The sequence below is a fragment of the Protobothrops mucrosquamatus genome, unplaced genomic scaffold (genome assembly GCF_001527695.2).
Source record: "Protobothrops mucrosquamatus isolate PMUCROS unplaced genomic scaffold, P.Mucros_1.0 scaffold1826, whole genome shotgun sequence".
NCBI classification, from domain to species: Eukaryota; Metazoa; Chordata; class Lepidosauria; order Squamata; family Viperidae; genus Protobothrops; species Protobothrops mucrosquamatus.
In genome coordinates this window covers 418,038-429,393 of record NW_015387960.1, presented here as the reverse complement: position 1 = coordinate 429,393, position 11,356 = coordinate 418,038, and the positions used below count along the sequence as shown (strand labels likewise).

The 11,356-nt window shown below is 36.3% G+C and overlaps 1 protein-coding gene across 1 annotated transcript in view; it reads right to left on the bottom strand.

The window, feature by feature from the left end:
- EIPR1 (EARP complex and GARP complex interacting protein 1) overlaps positions 1 to 11,356 on the bottom strand; it is a 70,644-nt gene that overhangs the window by 24,758 nt on the left and 34,530 nt on the right. The window contains exon 5 of the mRNA XM_015823298.1: positions 2,460 to 2,559. Within this exon, the coding sequence (XP_015678784.1) occupies positions 2,460 to 2,559 (100 nt within the window). The remainder of the gene's footprint in view (positions 1 to 2,459; positions 2,560 to 11,356) is intronic.

Genomic DNA, 11,356 nt, shown 5'->3' with positions numbered 1-11,356 from the left:
TGTTTTGTTGAAGCCAGTATTTTTTCCCGAAAGTGAAAGAAAAAGACAGAAGGACTTAGAGTAGGCACATTCAAAGAAACACACAAAATCAAAAATTCAGGAAGGTTTTCATTCAGGAACAATCACAGCTGATAGTTTAGGACTATCACACCTAAACATAGCAAACACTGGTCAGGGAATGCAAGGTTCTGTTTGTAGTACAAGTAGTCCTCAACTTACAACCACAACTGAGCCCAAAATTTCTGTTGTTAAGTGAGTTTTGCTCCATTTTACGACTTTCCTAGCCATAGTTATTAAGTGAATCACTGCAGTTGATATATTAGTAGTTTGGTTGTTAAGTGAATCTGGCTTACTCACTGACTTTGCTTCTCAGAAGGTCGCAAAAGGGGATCACGTGACCTTGGGACACAGCAAACAGTCATAAGTATGAACTAGTTGCCAAGCATCTGAATTTTGATCACATGTTCATGGGGGATGCTGCAAAGATTGTAACTGTGAAAAATGGTCATGAGTCACTTTTTTCAGTGTCGTTATAATTTTGAACGGTCAGTAAATGAACTGTTGTAAGTTGAGGGCTATCTGTACTTTGGACATGACTAATATATTATCACAAACCATGATGCTTTGTGGCACCTTAAATAAAACATTATTTCCTAATCTCTTTCCTCAACTCTTCTATCTCCCCATCCCCATCATTATACAAATATTCAGTCCTACGCTGGATTTCATATCCATAAAGAAGGAAGACCAAAGTATAATCATAAAATGAGAGCTACAGGAAAGGAAGATGTTCTCCAGCTTCTACAAGACACAAAAATCTACAATAATGCAGAACAAATGTTGGACTGGTACAATATGGCTCAGTGGACCCTAACAGCTTACTGTATATATACAACAAAGCAAAAATTCAATTCAAAATTCAATCAACATATTTTTAAAATCAAAATACTGAGGTGCCTGAAGTTTAAATATTCAGGTTGTAATGCTTTACGTGTATAAAGCACAGTGAAATTCCACTGAAAATCCAACATTTGGTGTTGGACTGAACACTGCTGGATAGAATCAGGAATTACTTCATTTTGTGCAAGGAAAGAAATTTGATTTTTCACTGATTTTCTCTTCACTTTTGCTCATTTCACCATTCCTTGCTGCAGCAAAGTTCAAATTGTTATAAAGGTTCCTTAACCTTCACGAAAGATTTGTAATGAGACACAGTGGAAACACAGCTTTAGGAAATTCATTGTGTGAGGGGATCTTGGTCATGGATGTTAGGATCCAAACTATTATTCTACATCCTGAACATCAGTCACAGTTTTATAATTTCCTTTAAAAATGTTTGTGTCTGTGTCAATGAACAACCCTTGGGTGATACTTTATACCTGGAGATAGGAGGAGCATAACAGAATCTCAAAACATAGAGAGCCTATCTACAGACTTTATTATCCATCTTCATAATTAGCAAACCATCAATTATGCAAAACAGCCAAATGTATGGAAATAATCTTAATTTGCATAATCAGTTAAGCACAGAAGCCAGCTTTCCAGGGCACCAAAGCTGGAGCAAACCCTTTCTCTCTTTTTTCTCCCTTTGGTGCATAATACACGCAGTCTTCATTTACAGAGAAATTGCCCAGGCAACTGTAAATGAAGTGAACAATGAGTTAATTTGAATCTTTTAATTTGGAGGAACTGCGCAGCTAATGAAAGCATGTGCCAGTGATCAATTTCTGTTACTGAATTCAAGCAGAGTACATGTCAAAGCCAAAGAGCTTGAGGTTCAGTGAAAAATTCTCTTTCTATTAAGCACTATGGCTTATGACATACTGAAGAACATCCCAAAGGTAATACTTATATTTGATACAGATTGGAATTAAGGAGAAATATGGTAACTTTGAGATTATGAGGAAAAGAACCTGCCTGGGACAGCAAAAGCCTAATTAACATTCAAAGAACCTTAAACCAAGGCAAGGCAAAGGAGCCTGAGGGATCGGGAGGAAGGACAGGAAACGGCAAGCATGTCTATAACATTCTGACATTTCAATCAGACAAGAATGTTGATCACTGCCTGCAAACAGATTTTACCCTAGAAAGGGAATTGGCCAACAGTTGGCAAGGGAGACAGGGAGTAACTAATGGAAGAAGCTCATGTAATACTGGCAATTACTAGAAAGGAGCTAAGAAAGCTTTCTGGATGACCAACAAGCAGTGTGAAAGGCTTCTACTCACAAAAAAACCCTTTGCATCCATGATTGTTCCATTGCTGTTAGGAACAAGGTGCAGCTTTTCAACAATAAAAACCAATTTTTGAAACTATTTATCACTCTTCTGACAGACCTGAACTCACACACGGCAATGCTTATAATGCCTAAAAGTGTTAGCAATCTATTTTATAGCAAAAACATTCAGATAGGCAAATACGTCAAATATTATGCTCCATGTCAACGGGATACACTCCTTACCACAGCCTTGGTTGAACTTTGTTGCAAATCCCATAGAAGGAGGTGATTATCAGCCAGCGAAATCAACTTTTTCCCATCTCCCATTGGTTCCCATGCAACCCTATAAGCACAAAATGCAGCAATGTAACTCAGAAAGTTCAAAATATTCCCATGTTACTTCTGGCACACCTTTAACCTAAGAAGACATTAGGTAATCCTCTTCTTTTGTTATTATTCTGAACAGCAAGAACATGAATGTGTTGTCATGTATAAGTTAGCAGAATAAAGCTGAAAAAGTATTTTAAAGGTTTTTTTTAAAAAAAATATTTATTTATGATATCACCAAGTTGAACCTGAAATGAACACCTTTAAATTACGTTTATATACCATATAACTAAAGGTAATACCTAACTCCATTTTAATGTCACAGCAATAACTTTATGCAACAGATTTGGGACAGCCTAAATTCACTCAGTACAAAAGAGGACCTGACTCATTCTAACCATTGTGGCTTTGCAAAAAAGCCAGTCATCTCAAAGTTGATTTTTATTCTTAATATCTTATCTGTCCCTACTAAGTTCAGACTTGGACTGCTGAATGAAATTGATTTCCCTCTGTGTGTCAAATCACCAAATGCTGAGGAGGAGAAAAGCTCTTGATGATAGAGGTCCAATGTCTAGATCTCATTTGAAGAAAATTGATGGTCATATTCATTAATACTATCCGGTGTTCAGTCAAGAGACCATTGTTAGACTGGGTTATCACAGTTCTGATTTATATTCACAATTCTTACACCAGTGTCTCTTGAAAAATGCTCAGTGAGGTTAAGCAATGGAACAAAACCCAAATTAGGAAAAGATGTTAAACATGCCTATTTAGATCAGATTTTTCTGGATTTTCTTCTAGGCAAAAAGTCATATTTGAATGGTAGGCTGGGGACTATAAGTGAAAAGATAGATGGAGTTGTTCCGGTCTATGACCATAATAAAGACTTGCTTTGATTTAATTTGATTTAGATGGAGCTAACATAAAAACTAAATTGGATTTAATTTACATTGCATTCCAATTTAATCTTGAAGGGGCGATAGGAGACATATTCAAAGTTTCTGAGATATATAAGTGGCCCCAAGGTCTCAGTAGATGCTTCCTGATTGAAGTAAACAACCATCTGTTTTAAAGGGTCAAGAGTTTGGAGAATCCTCATTTGGGAAGATGCTTTAAAAATTGTGAAACCCTTTTGAATGTTCAATATTTCTGCATAACTATGACCTAAAATATGATCTGTTCTCCACACAAATCTTAAAGGTAGATAAAGAGAACCCAATGAAACAAATTAGTTATCAGAGTTGTTTATTTACCGGTATTTATTGAGGAAAATGATCCAAAGCTAAATATTTTGTGTGGCAAAAGTTGCTTTGGAGCTTTGCTTTCAGTAACTGGTGTGCCCTGCTTGGGCAGTAAGAACTGTGATTAAATGTTTCTAATAACGTTGATCAGTTCTGCATGTCACTTTGGATAAATTTTAGCTTGTTTGTCCTTATGCAACAGCTTCAACTCAAGGTTATTGGTGAGCTTCCTTGTGGGAACTGTTTACTTCATGTCCTTCCACAACATTTGTACAGGATTAAGGTCAGGACTTAAGAGCTGACCATTCCAAAATGTTAACTTTCTTCTGTTTCTAACTTTTTTCTATTTCAACCATTCTTTGGTCCTATTGCTTGTCTATTTTGGGTCGCTGACTTATTGCATGACACACTTTTTCTTGAGCTTCAGTTCATGAATAGATATCGACATTTTCCTGTAGAATTTGCTGCTACAATTCAGAATTCATTGTTCCATCAAGAATGACAAGCCATCCACTACCCGCACACAAGACTAGCTAAAATGGCCCCTAACATTTCCCCTACATGTTGGAAATGTAATTTGGCAAGAGGGACATATTATCATATGTGGTGGGAGTGCCCGAAAGCCCGTGTTTTTTGGAACAAGGTTAAAAAATGGTTAGAAGAAATATTAACAACAGAGGTAGAACTAAAACCAGAACTCTTCCTACTAGGTATTACCATACAAAAATATGATAAAGGGACACTTTACCTAATGCTACACATTTCCACGGCCGCCAGACTGACCTACGCACAAAATTGGAGAAACAAAGAAATCCCTACTGAAGAAGAGATTCTACATAAAATTTTATTGTGTGCGGACATGGACAGACTAACTATGGAACTAAAGGACAAGACAGAAACGGACTATTTTGGAATCTGGGACAAATTTTACTGCTGATACGAGTCAAGAAGAACTGTTCGGGTTTTGAGTTAAAGTTTAAGTCTGTGGTATATAAAATTATATGTTAATATACAGAGAAACAAGCTCGAGATTGTATAATATTGTATTATACAGGGGAATATATATATATATATAGAGAGAGAGATGTATATATAGAACTTTAAGTATGATAAGGAACGAATTGTTAGGATTATATATACTGGAACGTCATGTCATGTCCTTTTTTGTTTTAATTGTCTTATTAATAAAAAACTTAAAAAAAAAAAATGACAAGCCATCCTAGTCCAGAGGTAGCAAAGCAGGCTCAAACTATGATACTGCCACCACCATGTTTCACAGATGGCGTAACATTCTTATGCTAGAAAGCACTGTCTGGGGATGGTTGATTGAGGAAGGGAAGTAGGAAAGAGGGAGGAAGGAGGAGTGGTAGAGGTTGGGAGGAGGAAGGTGTGGTAAGTGGAAGAGGGTGGTGCAGGAGGGGGACACCGGACACGTCCGTGAATGTACTGTTTAGCTTAATTTTTTTTTGTTTGGTTGATATTGTGATAAAAGATTTATGTTTTTTATTGAAAAATTAATAAAAATTTATTAAAAAAAAAAGAAAAGAAAGCACTGTCTGACTTTCACCAAACACGACGCTTTTCATTCAAGCCAAAAACATCTATTTCATCTGTCCATAAAAGACTCTTCGAATAGCCTTCTGGTTTATCCATGTGGTTTTTTGCAAACCGACAGGCAGCAATGGGTTTTTTTTGTGTTTTTTTTTGAGGAATAGTGGCTTTCTCCTTGAAACCCTAACAAGCATATCATTTTTGTTCAGTGTTCACCTGGTATCATGAATACTGACATTTGTCAATACAAGAAAGATGTTAGTTCCTTAGATATTAGTCTGGGGTTCTTTTGAGAATTCTCAAAGTATTACACGCCTTGCTCTTGGTGTGACCTTGATTAGCTGACCATTCCTGGGGAGGATAATAATGGTACTGAATTGTTTCCATTTGTACATGATCTGCCGGCCAATGGTGGGAGTCCAAATTCTTTGGAAAAAGTTTTGTAAACTTTTCTAGCATCAACAACTGTTTTCAGAGGTCTTCAGAAATCTCCTATATTCTAGCCGTGAAACCCTTCCACCTATCTGTGTTGTGAAGATCAGACTTCGATAGCGAATACCCAGAATTCTATTTTTGAAATTAAACAGGACATCTCACATTCAGACCTAATTATCATCCCATTGATGGAAACACCTGACTCCAATTTCTCCTTCAAATGAACTGAGAATCTTAGAAATTCACATACTTTTCTGACACAAAAATATGTAGCTTTGAATCATTTTTCTCAATAAATAAATGAACGAATATAATGCTTTGGATTCATTTGTTTAACTGGTTTCTCTTTATATAGTTTGAAGGCTTATGTGGAGAAGAGAGGACATTTTAGGCCACATTTATGCAGAAATATTAAACATTCAGGAGGGTTCACACATTTTTAAGCATTGCTATATTAGTATTCATTAACTGTTTAACAAGTTTTGATGAAATAAAAGACACAGAATATCAGGTTGGATGAAGGGAAGAGAAATATTTTTGTTTCAAATGGAAGGCAGAAACTGATCTGGAATCATCACTGGAGTGAAAAAAAAGAAAGAAAGAAAGAAAAATCCCCCAAGCATCTGGGAACATATAAACAAAAAGTTCAGCCAAGTATTATTAGCAAATTAAAAGAGACTACCAGGGATTTTTCTCTATTTTCCACTTAATGTCAGAAAGCATTTTCGAAAGCCATTTTACAAGGCAAATTTTCCTTGACTTTTATTCTGATTAGGGTAAATGAACGCCACTTTTAAAATCTTTAAAAAGTGAGTGAAAGTGATTCCAATTTTGAAATGTTCACAGGGTTTTCAGGGGAACATGCTTCGAATCTGATGGAGAATACTAATGATAAATACATAAAATTAGAAAGAACTGAGGGTACTCAATATGTTCTTGTGAAATTATCATTTCTTTCACTTATTTTATTAGATCATTCTTTTTCATATATGATTTTTTTTTAGGATTTTGTGAAAATGAAGGCACTGTTTTTTTGTTATAAAACGAAGAGTAACTAACTGCCTTGCATTGCAGCTTGAGTGCTCTTACGTAGTATGAAAGCATAACAGTAAATACTGAAAATCTGGTAATATATACTGTACTTTGATGTGCTGCATGGCAAACTAGAATTTTGTTTGCAAGGAAGAAAACTCTCTCACCAGGTGATTTATTCTATGTTTTGTTTACATTACATCAGAGGTGGGCTCTCAGGCTTGCCAGATATTGCTGAATTATGGCTCCCGGCAGTTCCAGTTGGCCCTGGCCAGAGAGGAGGAGGGTAGCAATTAAAATTCATCAACTTCTGAAGGATCACCTGAGAATTTTACTGTAATTTTCACCAAGTTCCTTGATCTTAAAATGAGGATTTGCAAAAAAATTTAGATGTGCATTAATATGGTGATTAATATTTAAAAACATGTGACCTTTCTACAAATACTGGAAAAAAAAGTTAAGAAGCTAAGAGCTTCCACATTCTCAGTGCCATTTTCTTTTTTACATGACTCCGAATGGCAAGAAATTGGCATAAAAAGTAGCAGAGAAAAAGCTTACAGTCTTTTCAATTTTGGATCGAGCTGTTATTCTCAAAGGAATGCAATATTTGAAAGAATAAATTTATAAGACTCTATTTACAGCTTTTTCAATAAACTATGGTCAAGCATCCTGTAGTTTAGTACAATATGGGAAGACATTGGGCAAGTGACCTCTTTATTCAGCACACATTGCATATTAGAAACGTATTAGCCCATCTGTACATTATGTTCTTAGAAAAGAGTATGGAAATGGCATGAGTCCTCCCCATTTTGCTTATACATTTACTTGGTGCGTGATTCATTTATAAATGCATGCAAGCTATTTTAACTCTCTCCTTAGTTCTGACACTAGTAAAAGCTAATATGTAAATTCTTATGCTTTAAGCTGTAAACAGCATTTTGGCTGGCTGGCTGGCTGGCTGGCTGGCTAGCTGGCGGGCAGACGGCTGGGCTGGGCTGGGCTGAATAGATAGATAGATAGACAGATAGACAGACAGACAGACAGACAGACAGACAGATAGGCATGTATTTCTGTGTATGCATGTATATGTTTTTCAGGAACACACTTTTTTAAAAAGTGGGTATCGGTATGTATTTAGATAAATATATAATTATTAGGAAGTACACCACAGTGGACCTTACTTGTTAGTAAAACTTGAACAGATTGTTCTAAAAATATTTTACAATTATATGCCCCTATGCACACATATAGAAAAATGAAACACTGGAAGCATAACTGAGTTTTTTCTGCTCGACTGGAAACCAAATAATCTCATAACATCAGAGAATCTTAATTTTCAGTCTTCAGTGTGAAAGACTTCAGTTTCTAAGACAGCGTTTGATGAATGTATAGCTCTGAATAACCAGTCTTGCCCATAATAGTTTTTTAGCGCTTTAGAGAAAAACCTATATTCAGATAAAATATAAAATATATAATCCAGCCTTTGTGTTTTTCTTGACGTTCTCCTGAATCGAAGTTCTGGCCCAGCCCTACCAATGCAGCAGGACATTCTTGTTCTTCTCATGTCTCTAATGAAGTCAAATGGATTTCTACTTGACTGTGGCATTAAATTTGAAAGCAAAAGAGCCACCAAGACTGCTTATTTCTCCTTGTTCACAGAAATATACTATACAACTGCTTTGTTTTGGACATCAGATGAACAAGGTAGTCACGGACTTTTTTTAAGTCTGTAAAATAGGGACAAGAGAGGGAAAAAGTCAGAAGATAAAAAAGATAGAAAGGATATGAATGAAGCATCCACTTCAAAATAAAGGAAAAGGCCTAGTCGGGAATAAAATGAAGAATGGGAGAAAGGAAGAAATGCAAGGGTAATGTTGTTAAATTAGTCCAAGACAAACAGCTTATCCTGAGTCTGAAGATAAAATATTTTTTTAAATATGGCACTGCAAGAAATTGCTCCCCCTCACTACCACTAGGGGGCATGAAAGATTTCGAGGTTCAAGTTATTAAACAACCAGAAGATGCCAGCCATATTGGAAGAACTAAAAACTGCAGATGGGTGGTTGTCAGAGAAAAATAAAACAAACAAACTAGGACGTTTCTGTCAGCCAGAGAACTGGCAATGTTCAAACACAAGTACTATAGTGACAAAGCATTGGCTTTGTTTGTATGTATTTACAACCCTTATAATTAGCTCAAATATAGGCCATATTCACTAAGCTACTATACTCACTAGACCATTTGATTAGCTGTCTTATAGCTGAGTTGCATCCTTGAGTCAAATCAAGCCTGCTGACCACTGCATTCACCAAGTCAAAATAAAATCTTCAACATGCAATCACAATGTTGAGATAGGGCAAAATTAGTAACATCTCATAGGATGTTTCTTAATTTCTTCAGGGTAGTGGATGGCAACCCCTTGATGGAACCAGACTTATTCTAAACTGGTTTCAGAGTCATACATGACACAGTCAGATTTTATATCTAGTTTGCCAAATGAGTATTAGAATATATTTTTTAAAACTTTGAATTAGTTGGAATACAAGGCTTCCTCAATTGACCAACCCGCTCCCCCAAACAAATCTCAAAATATGATATGCCAATTCCTTCCATACAAGTTTTATTATAAACACTATACCATCCATGACTGATTTTAGGTCCAAATCATTTGATTTTGTTTGATACACAAAATCCAATATAAATGGGGCCTACAGTGTGAAATGCTCCTGTTAAGAGTCACAGGCAACTACTGTATGCTCCCCCCCCCCAAATACCCCTTTTATTTCATTTGATTTCCACTCACCCTCTGTTCCCCTGTCACGACTCCTGAAAATACTTATTTCTAAAGTTATTTTGTACTTCACTGAGCCATGGGATTTTCCTGAGCCTTCTATCAGTGACCTCTTTTGCAGTTTTGGCTACACGCTTAGCAAAGGAGTATTGTGTGGCATTAAATGTCATTTAACCAGAGTTAATGCAGGAGCCATCATCTGGTAGATATCATTATGAGGAAGACTCCTATCCTTTAAGAATTCTCAAAAGAACTGGGAGGACCCAGATACTATTATGCAGGCAAGGAAACCAGAAGTCCTGTATCTGCTTCTGAACTAATCAGGAAAGAAAACTGGCTGCTTTTGCCAATTCTAGAATTTAAGTTAATTCAATAAATGGTGACATGCCACTTTACTGCTATCAGTTAGGGTGGGTCGAATACCACCATTATTCTTCAGTGGACTACTGACCAAATCTTGCTGGATTATCTAAAACTTACAAAAATGATGGAGCAATGGAACATTAGAAAGAACAGGCAACATTTTTTTCCTATTCATATTCCCTGAACACAAGATACTCAAGATCTTCTAATTTATGCATAAACTCAAAAGTGGAAAAAAAAGAGGGCTGAAATTTAACAATAGATCATTGGATGACTTTCATGACATTGGCTAGAGCTTCTGACTTGTTACAAGGTGATATTAATTAAAAAAAATCAGGCAAGGTAGGTTATCCTAGGTTTGGTGCTGAAAAACACCCCTAGACTCAGAGATATTTTGATCTTAATTCTAAATGTATGTTTTTAACTTGTAAGCCACCTGGGGACCTATAGGTATAATAAACAATAGCTATAGCAATAGCACTTAGACTTATATACCGCTTCACAGTGCTTTACAGCCCTCTCTAAGCGGTTTCCAGAGTCAGCATAATTGCCCTCAACAATCTGGGTCCTCATTTTACTGACCTCGGAAGGATGGAAGGCTGAGTCAACCTTGAGCCAGTCAGGATCGAACTTCTGGCAGTGGAATACAGAGTTAGCCTGTAATATTGCATTCTAACCACTGCACCACCACGGTTCTTATAACTAATACAAAACATAATATCCTGAAGATTCTCATCAACACCTTAATTTTAAAATTTTTAAAGGATCTTTGAGTGCTGCCTCAACAGTTTAAGGAATGCATTGAAAATACTTCCAGGGCCAATATTTTCCAAAGTGGAATGACATTTGCTTTTCAGGTGCCTTTTATTAAAAAAAAAAGTCCAAATGCATATTATTTTATTGCCTATTGTCAACGCTGCTAACATCAGATGTTTTTGCATTGACAACAAAGGGAAATGTAGCCATCTTTTACCTTTTGCTTTTAGAGTTAGAAGATGCTGGGAGGGGGATGTGAAGAGAGTCCAGCTAGACATAATAACACTAGACCTAAGTGAGAAGCAAAGTTATTGTAACTAGAGCTGATAACGAATTGGTGGGCTGGAGAACTGGAGAGGAGGCCAGCTGCTTCAAGCTAATTGGGGAATGTGATTTATGACTGTTAATTGAAGGAGGGAATTATGCTTTGATATTATGTGCTCAGGGGAGGGGAATTCAGTTTTTGGCTTCAATTATGCAGTGCCGAAGTTATGCTACTCAAAATAAAGATTCTTTAAGGTAAACAATGCCTTGAAATGCTTTTGAAGAATTTCATCTGTTGGAACCATGACACTTATTGCCAAACATTGTTTCCAACATGTCAATACAGTAAGGACACTTTTTTGATTCTCAGAGCATTTGGT